At 38.5% G+C, this 17081-nt stretch overlaps 1 protein-coding gene across 1 annotated transcript in view; it reads right to left on the bottom strand.

Moving 5' to 3' along the window:
• Positions 1-17081, bottom strand: part of F8 (coagulation factor VIII) — a 139456-nt gene that overhangs the window by 116869 nt on the left and 5506 nt on the right. The window contains exons 2-3 of the mRNA XM_055606568.1: positions 6781-6902; positions 5617-5739 (exon numbers count right to left, since the gene is read on the bottom strand). Of these exons, the coding sequence (XP_055462543.1) occupies positions 5617-5739; positions 6781-6902 (245 nt within the window). The remainder of the gene's footprint in view (positions 1-5616; positions 5740-6780; positions 6903-17081) is intronic.

The following is a 17081-nucleotide window of genomic DNA, read 5'->3' as shown; positions in this document are numbered from 1 at the left end:
AAGAAGAAGAAGAAGAAGAAGAAGAAGAAGAAGAAGAAGAAGAAGAAGAAGAAGAAGAAGAAGAAGAAGCTTCTCTATGAGGATTGAGAAACACACTAACCTATAGGCATATCAATAAGTCTTAAGAGTAGGCTTAGTACTATGTCTATTTAGCAGAAAAGTGGTGGGTTCTTCTCCTAAGGCCTATGACCTATTTAGCCAAAGGCTCTTAGGCTAAATGGTACCAAATACAGGTTTAATCTTGTGGAAGATTTAAATCTAATCACAAAGTACCTGGAAACCCCCATTACATTTGTGCTACTATTGTACCAGTGAGTATGACTTGCCAGAAATCCTGCACAAGTTCAAGCCAGATTTAAAAAAAAATCCTAGCATGGAGATGGGAGGTGAGCATAAATCTCCATTCCCTAGCTGAGGAGCTACTAGCAATTGATAGCTATCAGGAAAGGGAGAGTTAGTTTCCTTAAAGGGCGTGACCCTTGGTGTAGGTTGCCTGCGCTCCAATGAAAGGCCTCATATCCAAGAGTATATGAGCAGCACAAATTTGACTTTATGTTTTTTTAAAGACACGGAGGTGGATGTGTATAGAAGAGGGGTAGGTCTGAGAAAGAATTGTGGGAATTGGAGTGAATATGATAAAATATATACAATTTTCAAAGAACTAATAGAAAATGTGGGGGAGGGAGCCAAACATGGTGTCACATGCCTGTAATTTCAAAATTGGGGAGGGAGACCCAGCTGGATCCCCGGGGTTTGCTGGCTAGCAAGCCTAGCCTGCTTGCTAAGTTCCGGGCCAGTAAAAAATCCAATCTCAAAAAAATAAAATAAAAATAAAGAAATAAAGAAACTTAGGTAGGCAATGCCTGAAGAACAGCATTCAAGATTGTCCTCTGGCTACTACATACAAGGACTCATATGCACCTGTACATACAGACTTGTGCCCAAATGAGCACACACACACAGTGAGAGAAAGAGAGAAAGACAGAGACACACAGAGAGAAATACACTTTCTATAACTTAACTTGAAAGATTAAAAAGGAATAGCTATAAATGGGGAGAAACCTTATATCGTACTAAGGTACTTGTACACTAATCCTAACATATGTAATGAAAATTGTGTTCTCCAGATTCTGTTAATCAGTAATGCTGCTTCCATTCTTGCATCCTTTGCCTAATTTAACTCAATTTAATAGCAAATATACCATGGATATACACTTTAAAACCATTTCCTTTATTTTATTATTTTATTTTTGGTTTCTTGGACAGGGTTTCTCTGCGTAGTCTTGGCTGTCCTGGACTTGCTTTGTGGACCAGGCTGGCCTCAAACTCACAGAGATCTGCCTATCTCTGTCTTTTATTTTTTGAGATGATAATACAATTACATCATTCCTCCTCTCCTTTCCTCCCTCCAAACTCTCTCATATAGCCTTCCTTGCTCTTTTTCAAATTCATGGCTTCCTTTTTATTAATTCTTATTACATACATAGGTACTGACCACACTAAGATGTGAGAGAGAGGTTATTAAAAATCAGGCTTTTATTTAGAGGGCTAACACTCTATTTGATGGATGACATAGATATTATAATAAAGTGTCAAAAATTCATTCTTGAGGCTCTAGAATGCTCAGCAGATAAGTGTGCTTACAGTTCTTGCAGAGGACCTGGCTTCAGTTCCCAACACCCACATAGCAGCTTACTACTATAAATAACTCCAGATCCAAGGAATACAATACTGTCTCCTGACCTCTGTGGGCTCCTATATGCACATGGAATACATACATAAACTCAGATACACACACACCCAGATATATAATAAATACGCTACTATTTTTTCAATTTTATTCATTTACTTAAATATTTACTTTATCAGGCTCCTCTACAAGCTAAGAATGTAAACGGGGTTTACACTTACGTAGCAGAGAGTTTACATTTACAGAGTAAAAGGTATTTCTCATTCTTCTTGGCCACTAGACGGCTCCTTTCATGAAGTTAATGCACTTGGGAGTTTCTACACTAATATGGGGAAACTTTCAGAATCACAGAAATACATCTGTCTTTAAAGGGTCTTCTCAAATTCTACCTCTTTCATTAGGCAATTACAAAGAGTAGAAAGTTTGTTTGTTATTTGGCCATATTAGTCTGAAAATTCCAAGGTAGGACCCTTCCATTTCAGAATGACAACTTATGGTATATAATATAGAATATGTGCTCCAATAATTTATTAATGATTTCCTTTACTTGCAAGTACTATAGACTATCTTGACAATATTGGAGCCAACTAGCATCCTGAAGCTAGCTGGACTGTGAACCATTGCCAAACATGTCAATGATCTTATCTTGATCTTCTGCTAAATGGCTAGTAGCACAGGAAAAACAAGATGAGAGACCATTAAAAGTCTTTTCCTTATAAAAGTCAGATTCTACAGAAAGATGAGAATCCCATTTCATCCCCATATTATGAGACTTGATGATCCCTAGAAAATTTTCTGAGCAGAAGAAGGCTGATGATAGAATTTTTAGGACTCTCAGTCTTATTCTACAAGGGAGAACACGGGGGATTAGAATAAAAATAGCAACATTATGGTAAGCCTGAATGTTTAACTTACACCACCTGTCCTGGTTAGCTTTTATTATCAACCTGACACAATAAGAGTCACATCTTATTTGTGTGTGTGTGATAAAATAGCCCAAACAAAGGCAATTTAAAGAAGAATTTATTTTGGCTTATGGTTCTAGTGGGCTAAATGTTCATTTTGGCAGGGAAGATGCTGACACACGCATCTGGAGCAGGAAGCTGAGATATCACATCTCAATTGAACAAAGGAAGTAGAAAGCCCTAACTAGAGGTGGAGGTGAGGGCATAAACTCTCCAAACCCATTCCCAGTGATGTATTTCCTCCAGCAAGGCTCTATGTCCTAACAGTTCCATCACTTCACCAAATATCCTCACCAATTGGGGATCAAGTGTTCAAACACATAAGATTATAGGGGATGTTTCTCATTGAGGGGGGTGTCATAAGAAATCTACGGAGTAAGAACATGACTTTGTCCAAAAAGTTACTGGATTATCTGGTAATAGTAGATTCTTTCTCAGATATTTTAAAGTCCTAAAGGAGGGAATTTCTTTCTTTGGCCTAGCTTAGCTACCCATCTCTAGGCCAGTTGACTGCAGCCAAGAAGAGGAGATACATAGATCAACAACTATTTATCTCTGGACCAACACCGTGACCATGGAGGTTCAGACTCTAAAAGGTAGAACATTCTGTTTGAAATATATTTAGAAGCAGCAATTTTTAAAAATATAAGATCTTATTTTATAGCTTGGGTTAGCTTAGAATTTATAGTGATACTCTTGGTTCAGCCTCCTGAGTGCTAAAATTAGAGGTATGTACCAACAAAATTTATTAGTAATGGTTGGGGCTTCCATACTGCCAGTATTAAGAATAAAACATAGAAAAGTTTTCTATAACTGAGCTATACTCCATCTGCCATAAAAAGTAGTTCTTGGGCAGAGCACAGGGAGTCTTATGGAAGAGGGGTATGAGGATAGAGGAACATGGAGGGGACAGGAGCCCCCAAGGAGAACAACAAAGCCTAAGGATCTGAGCCCAGGGGGTCCTGCAGAGACTGATGCACCAATTGATGACCATGCATGGAGAAGACCTACATCCCCGGCTCAGATGTGGCTGATTGACAGCTCAGTCTCCATGTGGATCTCTGAGTAAGGGGAGCAGGGGCTGCCTCTGTCATGAACTCAGTTGCCTGCTCTTTGATCACAAGCCCCTGGCGATGCTGCCTTGCCAGGCCACAGAGGAAGAGGATCCAGGCAGTCCTGAGGAGACTTAACAAGCTACGGGCAGATGGCAATAGTGGAGAACTCCCCTTTTCAGTGGACTAGGGGAAGGGGATGAGGGGGGAAAAGGGTGGGACTGTGGGGAGTTGAGAAAGGGGGCTTCAATAAGGATATATAATGAATAAATTGTGGAAAAAGTAGTTCTAATGAGTGAGGAACACAATTTTAGGAAGAAAAAGCAAATGGTGTTTTTCTTCATCTTTGTTCTTATACAGAACAATGACTGAATGCTAGTTATAATGTCATATGCTAGAGAAACTGTAATGGAATTTTTGGTGTCTTTAAAAACTCAGTTATGTAAACACGTTTGTTTTAATCCCAGATGTGGGATATTGGGTTGATTCAGATTGTCCACAGCAGCAAACTATTTGCTTGGTGCAGGCTCTGAAAAGGGCTCTAGGGAATAAATGCCAGAGCCCAGAGAGAGAAAGAGGGCTACAAGAAGAAGTTGAAGGCTGCTGCTCCTCACTGCTGCTCCTGGTAGGTGTTGATATAGTTTGAAAAGAAGATGGAGATATCCTGAAACAAAGATTGCCCCCAAGGAACTCAATGACCCTAACCAGCAGTAAGTAGCTAAGAAAACTATGGCCATCTCCCCACTAACAGTCTTTCTCTCCTACCTGATGTTGGAGTGTAGGAAGGGATTGGGGTAGAAAAGGGAGAAAGAAGTATAAAACCCCAAATAAAACAGATTAAAAAGTACACTGACAGGAAACAACAAATGTATACAATATTTATATACAATGTATACAAATATCTTGAAATATTTACATTCCAATAACTTTAAGGTACAAATGGTAGAACTAACATCAGGGTCCATGAATGTTGGAGCCCTCAATTAAAGATCACTTTGCTTCTTGAGTCTTTGCCTTTCTTGAGAACTACTTATAGAAATTTATATTAGTGAAACTCTCTTTCTTGTAGCACAAGACTTTTTTATAGTAAGATTAAATAAGGCTGATGTTCCTCTTCCCAATATAGCTCTTCCATATTTTCCAACATCAAGAAGTACAGGAAAATATATTTTCTTATCACTATCACCTTCTGTAAAAATCAAAGCAAATCTTGAGTTTTCAGTGGCTAGCTTTCTCATAATGTTAAAGAAGTCTGCCCAGTAATAAAATGAAAAAGAAGGAATACTGAGAGGGGGAATGATGCTAAAGGCATCATTGAATCCTTGGACCCGGCCATCCCCAGTTCACTTGATGGAACTTTCCAGTTATATAACAAAATCTAACATTATCTATACAAATATGTGAACTGTAGAACAGTGGTTCAGAATACAAGTTTTAGGGTTGGATGGGCCTCGTTGTGGACCTGATTTTTGCCACTGGAAAGCACATGGCCTTGAACATATAAGTAACTATTGCTGATAGTGTTATTAAATTTCAAAACTTCTATCCAAGAGAATGGATACAATTCCAGGAGTGACATTGTTATGGTCTAAAAATGCCCCTCAAAGTATCCTGTTCTGGAGACTTGGCCCCAATGTGATAGTATTGAGACATTTAGAAGGAAAGGTTAATTTGGGCTCATCATTTCAGATGTTTACATCTCTGATCACAAATGAAGCAGTCACCATAGCTTATGCTCTTAGAACTCAGAATGATTTATTAAATAATCCTCTTACCTTGTAAGATGTCCCCCTAAGTGTTTTATTTTATCGTAATCCAAAATGGAGTAACATGGCCCTTATTATCAAGAACATGATTCTCATCTTTCTATAACTTGAATGACAAGGCAATATGAGAGAATTTGACTTACCCTCAGAAGCTTTCCAATAGGAAACACCAACAGCATGAAGACTGACAGGATGAGAAGCCATGTTTTTAACTGTAATGACCACAGTGTCATGAACCTCAGTCCAAATGGTAGGACCCAGTAGACCTGTTAACATGAGATATTCCTCAAAAGTTACTTGAAGGATAGCATACCAGAACAGCTCTCATTGTAAAAGTGAGGGTTAAAGTCAAAGTAGAAAAGCATGCCATTTTGAAACTAATGAACAGCAGTTATGCTTTCTACTAACCCTAGTTTAGCCTCAGAGTTGTTCTGAGAAAGTACTTCTGACAAGTCATTCAATATGATCATTAATTCAGCTATATAGGAGAACAACATTAAAAGCAAATAAAACAGATGCAAAAGTCTTGAGGAATGGATAAATTTGGTATAGTTCAATAAGGTGGCTGAATTAACATGATAAACACTAGAATAATAGAAAATAAGATTATAGAGTCATACAGGGAACAAAATATGTAGGACCTTACTTATGGGAGGAAAGAAGGGAGGAAAAAGTAATGAGAGATCATAGGTGATTCCTGTGATTGATTTTAGATTACGACAAGTGAGTAGACAGTCCATGACACAGAAATTAAGAGAAAATTAAGCATTATAGTCTGTGTATATTTTTATAAGATGCCAAAATGGTTTATTGAATGAGCTGGAGTCAGTGGCATGAAAATATGAAATACCCTTGTTTTTCTAAGATGACTAGCTTTTATCTGCACTCTGTGGATTTCTCTTTCTTGAACTTTGATCAAGCCTAAATCTTTTCTAGTAATCTTCAAATATTAACAGATGGTAATTGTTTTAGATGTTAACAAGTTCAGTCCCATTTAACAACAAACTCTGACATCCTCTGAACCTTTTTCTTGTATTCTCTCTTTTTTTTATAATTATTAATCTATTTAAACAGGATCAAAGAGAGAAAGAAAAGGAAATAATCCAGAACCAAGCTTGTAGAAGCCAAGCAGGGGAGACAGAAAATACAGCCAGTTTATTTCCCTGAAATAAACAGTTAAAGTAGCAGTTAAAGAATAAAACTTTTGGTAATCATCCTCTCTAAGTGCAGCCCTGAGGTTAGGAATCCTTGCAAGGAAACGAGGTGCCTAGTATCATAATTAATATTCACAATATTATTTTCATTACCCATCCAGGGTGGCCTGGGCTTGGCAATGTTGAAAAGGTGGTCCGTGTACTCTACAAACACAGTCTTTTTGTACATGATGGAAGTGTTGAATGGAAAAGATGTTGGTATTCTAGGAAGAAATCTGGATAAAGAAAAGAAAAGGTCATTCATTTTGAAGGACTTTATTTGACCCCACTTCGAAAACCAGCTGGAAACCCTTTTCTTCATCTCTGATATGTACAAGCAAATCAGAACTTGCACATGCACCCTGTACTTGCTTCCTTCACTTCTCTATAGTTGTTGCTTCAGATCTTGCCCCACAATATTTTTTTGCATGCAAAAGAAAGAACAAAAATTAGGAAAATTCAGGCAATAATTTTTTGTGTGTTTGTGTCAAAGGCTGTGAAATCACGCATTTACTTCATTAACCAGGACCTTTATCCATCCAAAGCCATAACAATCATGTAAAGACAAACAAAACTATCAGTATTTGAACAATGTTAATTGGAAGTATTTTTTTTATCTAATTTGTTTTGGACAATTTTATGTCTGCTATAAATGCATAGAAATCCTAACCTCTGAGCTTAGGCAGAGACTTGCTTACAAATCGGAAAACTTAAATGCAACAAGTGCATTAGACACAAAGGGTGGGAGCAAGGTTATAAAAACTCCTTCATGAGGGGGATGGAGAAATGGCTCAGCAGTTAAGAGTACTTGTTCCTTTGGCAGAGATTGCAGGTTCAATTCTAAGAACCCACAGTGGTTACTCTCAACTGTCTGTAACTCTAGTTCCAGGAGATTAAACACCCTCTTCTAACTTCTGTACACATGCGATGCATGTACATGCACATTCAGGCAAAATACTCAGGCACATAAAAGAAAAATAAACATTTTTAATTAATTTTTTATTAATTACAGTGTATTCACTCTATATCCCAACTGTAGCCCCCTCCCTTGTCCCCTCCCAATCCCACCCTCCTTCCCTCATCTCCATCTATGCCCCTCCCCGAGTCCACTGATAGGGGAGGTGCTCCTCTCCTTCCATCTGATCCTAGTCAATCAGGTCTCATCAGAACTGGCTGCATTGTCTTCCTCTGTGGCCTGGTAAAGCTGTTTCCCCCTCAGGGGGAGGTGATCAAAGAGCAGCCCCTGAGTTCATGTCAGAGACAGTCCCTGTTTCCATTACTAGGGAATCCACTTGGATACTAAGCTGCCATGGTCTACATCTGTACAGGGGTTCTAGGTTATCTCTGGAGTTATCAGTCTCAGAAAAGACCCCTGTGCCCAGCATGGAATCTTATGAAAGAAAGGAAAGAGAGAAAGACCTGAAGGGGACAGGAGCTCCACATGGAGAGAAAAAAAACAAAACAAAACATTTTTTAAAGATCTCCTTCATAAGACATGCAGACACCTAAATCATGGAAACACTATGGTGACTGTGGGAAAATCCATCTGGGAACATACCATGGCAGAGCCACCCAGCATATCCCTGTGTTTGTACCCCAAAGCTGTAACAAGCAGTAAGGATGAGAAATGTGCTTTCTTAACTCATTTAGCAAAACAGAACTGTGTCTGTCTGCCACGGGAACAAATTCTGCCTTGCTCTGCCACATATGTGTGTACAGGTCCTCTGCAGCTATACATAACAGAAACATAAGGAATGAACAGTAGAAAGGAGAGAGCCAAACATAAAGAAACATCAGACAGAAGGCTACACCCTCTCAGAGAGAGGCTTTGTGGCTGCTAGAGTATTGTAAATGTAGAAGTAAGGGTGGGAAGGAGTAGATGAAAGAATGAAACAGATTTCCTCCTAAGAAAAGTAACATCTAGCTGGGCAGCGGTGACACAAGCTTTAATCCCAACACTTGAGAGGCAGAGGTGGATCTCTGAGTTTGGAGCCAGCCTGGTATACAAAGTGAATTCCAGGACAGCCAGGGCTACACAGAGAAACCCTGTCTCAAAAAACCCAATAAACTCATAAACAGATAGATAAATATAAACAAACAAATAAAGTAACATCTAGAAGGGAACTTTCAAGTGGTGACCAGCTTTGGTTCCTTTCACCCAAAGAAAAACCTGCTAGAAGAACAATCTAGCCACAAAGGAAGACTCACTCTTCCACTTAGCCCTGAATTTCACTCCACTCCAGGGTTTCTAGGATACCCGGAAGCCAGTTCATTGGCTCTGCCAACAAAAGGCCTTGACAAAAGACTTTCTATACTGGCTGTGGACCAAGAGACAAGGGTTGTTGATAAGGAAGCTCTTCCAGTAAATAGAGTATATTTGCAGAGAAATGCATGGGGGGAACTGCACGAGTCAAAGGTTTAAGCTAACTTTATAAACAGGGGACCAGTAGCCCCTCTCATCCATTTCTGCCTCATTACACTTATAGCCTTGCAATAAATACCTGATGATGACCAGTTTCTGGGGAGAGGCACTCCCCTGGGCTTATAGATGGATCAACATTATACACTGGTATAAGATAAAAAAAATAACTATTGGTATACCACAAGCCATTTGTTGGTGAATATATAATGGTAGAGAGGAAAAATGCCTCTAATGGGCCAAACTTGAACCAGTGTTACTAATTGTCCAGTATATTAAAAGAGAAATTGCACAGAGTTCAGTTATATATAGACTGTGTCTATTATATAAGGTTATATTCAGTAACAAATGCCACTGTTTTCTTGTCAGTAGCCAGTAGAAAAACATTAGATCAGTGTCTCTATAGTACTTAGATCTTCATACCGCAGGTTAATGCTATCAGAAATTTTCCACTGTTGAAGAAGCATAAAACAACACAAACAAAATATCTTACAATCCATGCTAACTAATCTTTACATAGGCTAACCTATTTACTGTTGCCACCTATTCTTAATATGACAGTAACAGAGACCAATACTGAGTTCCTAATATGTCTCTACCTACCATGGAGACCAACCTGCTTCTCCATATCATGGTAACTACTTTGGATTCCTTTCATGCTAGACATGACCATACTTCATTCTGATAGGCAGATACACATAATCCACGTATGGATTAATTTTTCCTCTGTGTAGTGCTTCCACCCACATGACTATCTGAAGCCTTGCAGAGAGTTTGAGTGTAGAATAATGCTATGTCACATCAGAGAAACAACACTCATAAAAGGAAATGTGTTGGTAAGCTAATGGCCAAGGTATCCACAAGTTCTGTTTCACTCTGCCCATGCAAAGTCTGTCAAAAGACAAAGGTGAGTATCCAGCATGGAAGCAGGTCTCTGTGAGGATAGAGGGGACACAGTCAAAGATGATTCTCCATTCTTGTGAGAATGATACATGAATTTGAAAACTAAAGAGCTGTTAAAAGGTGTGTGTGGGGGGGGCATTCCCTTGATCCACCAGACCCCTAGTGGTCCACCTGGGGACTTTTTAATCCTCCTCCCTGACACAGTAAGCCAGGTGGGTTCAAAAGTCCTTGTAGCAAAACTTTAAATATCCTAATGACATAGAAGCTAGGCCAGCTGCTTGGTAAATTGTAGCTAACTCCTGCGAAAGGAAGAACCAGCAGGTCAGGGAAGGAATGCCTTCACTACTTACCTTCTGCTATTATCTTGAGCAGCAAAGGGGGGTATATTTAAGCATACTCTAACATTATCCATCTCTAAAAATCTCTATACCATTGTTCTTGGCTATGTGTATTTCTATTATTTCATGCCTTTTTCATTGAGTTTATTCCTCCATCTATTTCACATCTCTTCACACCATTGAAATTCATGTCCTTTTTTACTCATCAAACTCATCTCTAGTTTGTTACTTTTATCCTTTTTTCTTTTCTATTTCGTTTGCTTAGTTCTACTGCGCATTCTCTACCTATTTCCTTCAAATATTTTGATGTGAATAAGGCTCACACCCATATCCGGAAATAGGTAATTATCATGGTGTTTTTATTTTAAACATTTTGGACTCTTAAGATAAAAGATGGAGGGCTGTAAAGATGGCTCAGAGAGGTGTAAAATTGAATTTCCTTTCAAACGTTGGCAGAGTTTGTCAAGATGTGTTTAAAGTCAGCTTATTCTGTTGTCAAAATAGTATAAATGGTATCATTAAAACAAAAATCCTGCTGTTTTTTTTTCCTGGTAAATACACACAACTTCCTGCATAATAGAAAGCTAATAAATTATTTGCTTTATTAAATTCACTTTTAGTGTGGTGTGTGTGTGCATGTGTGCGTATGTGTAACTCAGAGGCTGATGTTGGGTGTTTTCTCTCTCTGTCTCTACCTTATTTTTATCTTTATTCTATATTTGTGTCTGTGTGTGCATATGCCACATGAGCACAAGTAGCTGCAGAAGACAGAAGATGACTTTGGAGCCCATAGACCTGGAGTCACAGGTGGTTGTGAGTGCTGGGAACAGAACTTGGGTCCTGCACAAAAGCAGAAATAACTAAGCCACTGGGTCACCTCTCAGGATTCCAACTTATTTTTTGAAACTGAAACTGGAGCTCACTGATTCAGATATGCTGACTATGTGGTAAGCTCCAGGAACCTGCCTGCTTCCCAGTGCTAGAATATTTTATGTGGTTGCTAGTGATATAACCTCAGTTCTTCATGTTTATAAAACAAATGCTTAAATGTTTAAGTCATTTCTAAACCCTCCTAAATTCAATTTTATGCCAAAAGTATTATTCATTGTGCCAAGACACTAGATTAACATTATAATACAAAACACTGCTTGATGTATAATCATATTAATGTTAATTGTTAAAACCAAACAGATAAGTAGCCAAATTTTCAAAAAGTTATCAGGTACCTGGCCCTCTGGGATCCTGCTTTAAGAACATTAATAATACTCAACTACAGGCTATACAAACTATGGAATGAACTTGTATCCTTTCCCACACCACACACACACACACACACACACACACACACACACACACAAACTCACACCATACACATAGAAAAACTTCAAGTGAATCAAAGACCTTAGTGCAGGAGTTAAAACTATAAACTGCTTAGGTTGTTAGTGGCACACATCTTTAATCCCAGCACCAGGGAGGCAGAGGCAGACAGATCTGTGAATTCAAGGCCAGCCTGGTCTACAAAATAAATTCAGGACAACCAGGGCTCTGTTAAACAGAGGAACGTTTTCTCAAAAAAAAAAATATATATATATACATATACATATGTTGGTATAAATATATGTATTTATAAATATAATATATTGCCTAGAATAAAATGAAGACTAAGATCTGGCAACTATTTCTTTTTTTTGTCTCATAATGATTTTTTTAATGGAAAGTATTTCTTACATATGATGTCAAAAGCATATGTAAGTAAGGTTAAAAATAACATAAATTGAACTTCATGAAAATGAAAGACTTTGAGCTTGAAAAAATGCTGTTTGTAAGTGTGAAATGATTACCCACAATACAGGGGATGGAGAGAGAGCTCAGCAGTTAAGAGCACTAGCTACTCTTTCAGAGATTCCAGGTTCAATTCCCAGTACCATGCAGGGGCTCACAAGCATCTATAACTCCAGCTTCCTGCAGAAGGACCCTCTCTACCTTCTGCAGGCAACAGCAATATACATGGTGAACAAATATACATGCACTTTTACCAATAGCCTCTTTTGGGCTCTCTTCATAGTGTCAAGCTTCAACTTGTCTGCATGACCTCTTTAATCCTGAGCCTCAAACTATTACTGAGGCTGAACATAAGGCCTCAGCTGCTCTCCATGACCCATTTATGCCTTCAAAACCAGTACTACCTGGGTAACTCTTACACTCTTACACTACCAAGTTCAGCTGCCTGCATGAGGTACAACCTTGGCTGCCTGAGGAACACAGTTTCTTTGTGCTGACTCTGAGGAAACACTTCCCAGAAGATTTCTCCTTAAAATGATGCTAGTCTCTTCCTAATAACCACTAATTTCTCAGCTTCAGGTAATCAGCATCAATTTCTCAGTAACACAAACGTTTCACTTTAATGGTGCTGGTCTCTTGTTAATTGTGGCTGACTCTTCAGCCCCAACTGACCAGAACCAGATTCTTATTTCAAAATATGTAATGGCCTGATGGAGTCTTTAAGTGACTCTCAAACTTCCCTCTGAATCTTCACGAGCCAGGCCTCCATCTTCTGCATTTCTCTTAATATACGTATCTTCCACATTACCATAGAACAGCTCCCTGAGGTCTTAACACTCAGTGACTTCCTCAGGCCAAATTCCAAAGTTCTTCCACAATCCTACCAAGAATAACATGTTCAGGTCTGTCACAGCCTGGTACCAATTTGTCTTAGTGAGGGTTACTATTGCTATGATTAAACACCACGGCCAAAAATAACTTGGATAGGTAAAAATTATTTGACTCGCATTTCCACATCATTGTTCATCATTGAATGAAGCCAGGAGAGAAACTCAAATAGGGTAGGAACTTAGAGACAGGAGCTGATAAAGAAGCCATAAAGGAGTGCTGCTTATTGGCTTACTTCCCATGGTGTACTCAGTCTTTCTTATAGAACCCAGGACCACCAGTCTAGTTGTGGCCTCACCCACAATGGGCTGGGCCCTCCCACATCAATCACTAAGAAACTGTTCCACAGGCTTGCTCACAGTCTAATCTTATGGAGGTATGGTCTCAACTGTGGTTTCCTCCTCTCAGATGACTTTAGCTTGTGTCCAATTGACATAAAACTTGCTATCACAAGGGAAAAATCACTTTAACAGAAAATTAGCAGGGGATTAAGCCCATTAAAAATAGTCTCAAAAATTAAATTGGACAGGAGCTGGATAACTGGTTCAACAGTTAAGAACATTGGCTCCTCTTAAAGAGGACCCTGGTTTGGCTCCCCATCCCATGCAGTTGTTCACAACTGACTGGAATTCCAGTCTCAGGGGATCCATTGCCTTCTTTGGGCCTCTTTTGGGGTACTAGGCACTCAAGTGATGAACTGACATACACCCAGGCAAAACACTCATACACATAAAATAAAGTCATAAATTTGCTTTAAAAATTCCCTTGGTATCAATCTATACAAGGAAGTGAAAGAACTTCACAGCAAATTTTAAATCTTAAAACACTGAAGAAAGAAGTTGAATATGACATTAGAAGACAGAAATATCTCCCATGCTCATGGATTGGAAAATTCTGTACTATGAAAATGACCATCCTATCAAAAGCAATCTACAGATTCAATGCAATTCTCATCAGCATTGCAGCTTCATTCTTCATAGAAATATAAAAATAAGTATCTTAAATTCATATGGAAACAAAAGGATCCCATATAACCAAAGAAAATTTGAACAAAAAAATACGGCAAGAGGTAATTCTATAGCTGATTATGAGTTATACTATAGAGACATGGTAATAAAAACAGCATAGTCCTGGAACAAAAACAGACAGACAGATAAATGGAATTGAATAGAAGGCCCCAATGTAGGTTCATGATCCTACAGTCACCTGAGTTTTGACAAATGGGCTAAAATCTATACACAGGAGAAGAGATAACATTTAACAAATGGTGCTGAACAAACTGGATATCTATATTTAAGAGGTACAAAAATCATTCATCTTTCCACCTGTACAAAATAAACTCCAAATAGCTAAAAGACCTCAATATTAGATATGAAACTCTATAGGGAGCACACTTCAAGATAAAGGATTAGGTAAGGACTTTCTGAATAAAACTTATTTCTGACTGCTCAGGAAATAAGATCAATAGTCAACAAATGGGACCTGTACATCAAAGGAAACCATCAAGTGAATAGAGAGCCTATATAATGCAAGAAAAATTTGTCAGCTATATGTTGGGTGGATCATTAATATCGAGAATATACAAAGAATTTTTAAAAATCAAGAAACAGACATTCCAAAGGAGAGAGGCAACCAAGTCCTACCTAATTATGTCAACCTATGAACCACATCAGTGACCACCATGACATAATAACCCTAAGGGTTCAGTAGTGGCATGCATACCTTGGTGGTAAAAAATAGCTTTCTAACTGGACTTGAGACCTGCTCAACAAGAAGGAAACCATGCCTGGTACTGGAAACCTAGCTAACTATACAGTGCCAGTGAAGTCATGGATACTGGAGAACTTGAATCAAGTACTTCACTAAGCCAAAAAAATCTCTAATGACAATCTAATTTTTTTCTTATATCCACAGATAAGTGTACTATTCACCTCTCGTCAAGGAAACTTCTCTTCATAATAGATGGAGACCACAAAAGAAAACCACAACCAATAAAGTGCATAGTTATGGATCTCAGTCTGAATGGACACATCTATAAAACGTTCCAACACCTAAGGCTCAGGAAACATTTTGGAAGAGGGAGGAGAAAGATTGTAAGAGCCAGAAGATCATGGACTTTGCTGTGAGATTGTGTCCCCTAGTAACATCAGAAACTACATGCATAAAGTTCAGCAACATGACTGCCCAAATGTGAATTGAACAAGATGACACCAATAGACATGCCAGTGTGGACAGGGAAAAGGCCAGGAGGCCTCATCTGTACACAAAGAACTACAGGCAAGTAAGAACTGCTAAGAGAGGTAGAAATAGTTTTCTTCAGGAAAGAGCTCACCAACGGGCTATTTAATAGCGAATGTTCAACCTTGAAAAAAAATTCATACAAGTAACATTATATAAACTGAGAAGGTTATATTTAGGAATATATGCATATGCATACATTTAAACAATGACAATTAATAAAAAAGAAGCTATAAATTTGAAATAATTCAATATATTGGAAAATTTGGATGGAGGAAAGGGAAGGGAGAAATGTTGTGATTATATTGGAATCTCCAAAAAAGTGTAATCTCAAAAACAATCCAATTAAAAAAGGGGTGGGGGGTTGTGGAACCAAATAGAGTTCTTATTAGAAGAAATATATAAGCTAATAAAACACTTCAAAAAGTGTTTAACATTATTAGCAACTAGAAACATGCAAACTAAAACTACTTTGAGATTCCCTCATCCCAATTAGAATGCCTATCATCATCATCATAAAAAAAAATGACAACTTCTGGTGAGGATGTGGGGAAAGAGGAACCGTTATCCATGGAATATAAGCTGGTGCAACCACTTTGGAAGTCAGTGTGAAAATTTTCAAAAAGTTACAAATATCTGAACCAGATATGCCCCTGCCAGGTATACACCCAAAAGACTCCATACTCTATTAAAGAGGTAATTGCATGTTCATGTCCATTGCTACTTTATTCACAATAGCAAGGAAATGAAATTATCCTAGATATCCATCAAATGATGATGGATAATGAAAACTAAGTGCATATATGTAAGGAACTGTATCAACTCAGAACAACCAAGACCAAGCTCTCAGCACAAAGGAAATTTATTTGCCCCTGAGGGACAGAGGGCAGGGATAAAAATCAAAGACAGAAGATGGAGGAAAAGGGGAAAGGAAGAAGGAAAAGGGGGAAAGACTATTTGTCCTTTGATGGGGCTGGGGGTTAGAACAAAAGACTGCTTCTGGATAGAGAGGAGACAGATGTGGCCTACAGGCAAATGTGGTAAAGGTGTGTGTGTGTGTGTGTGTGTGTGTGTGTGTGTAAACCTCTGTGTTAGGATGAGTTGTTTAATTTTAATTGGGCATGTTAATTAGGTGAGCCAAATGAGGCTTTTGATTGCTGAACTGTAATACTTTCGTAGCTGGACCTCGGTAGTCAGCCTCAGAAGAAGGAAGTAGCCAAATAGACTTTGGTGGCTAGCTTTAGGAATGTGATCTAAGGGTTTGTTGTTGTTGTTGTTGTTGTTATCAAGGCAGAGGGAAAGGGGGAGAAGGGCAAGGCCTGCCAGAGCCATGTTTGCCATGCTGGGACTGGCCTGAGTCCTTCAAAATACACAATGGAATTTTATTTTATTTAATTGTAAAGCAAAACAAGATCATGAAAATCACAGGTAAATGGATGGGGCTGGAACACAGAAAGAGGAATGCCACATATTCTCTCTTTTTTGTGGATCTTAGCTCAGAATCTTTAGATTTGATTTTATAACTTGGAATAACTGTAGAATCCAGGAATAAACACAGGGACCATTGCAGAAGGGGAAAAGGGAGCTCTAGAAATGGGGATAGCAGGACACATTAGGAGAGGAAAAACTGGGGGAAGGGTTTAATGGGGGAAAGAGAAGAAAGAAAACAGAGGGAGAAGAAGGAAGGGGGGATAAATAATGTTAAGAATGTTTGGAAAAGCCATAATGAAATTTATTACTTATAAGCTTACAGGAGCTAGAGAGATGACTCAGTGCTTAAGAGCACTGACTGTTCTTCTAGAGGGCTCCGGTTCAATTCCCAGCACCCACCTGTCTGTAACTCTATT

The sequence above is a fragment of the Psammomys obesus genome, unplaced genomic scaffold, assembly GCF_907164565.1.
Source record: "Psammomys obesus unplaced genomic scaffold, mPsaObe1.curated_primary_1811, whole genome shotgun sequence".
Lineage (NCBI taxonomy): Eukaryota > Metazoa > Chordata > Mammalia > Rodentia > Muridae > Psammomys > Psammomys obesus.
This window is presented reverse-complemented; position numbering and strand designations above follow the sequence as displayed.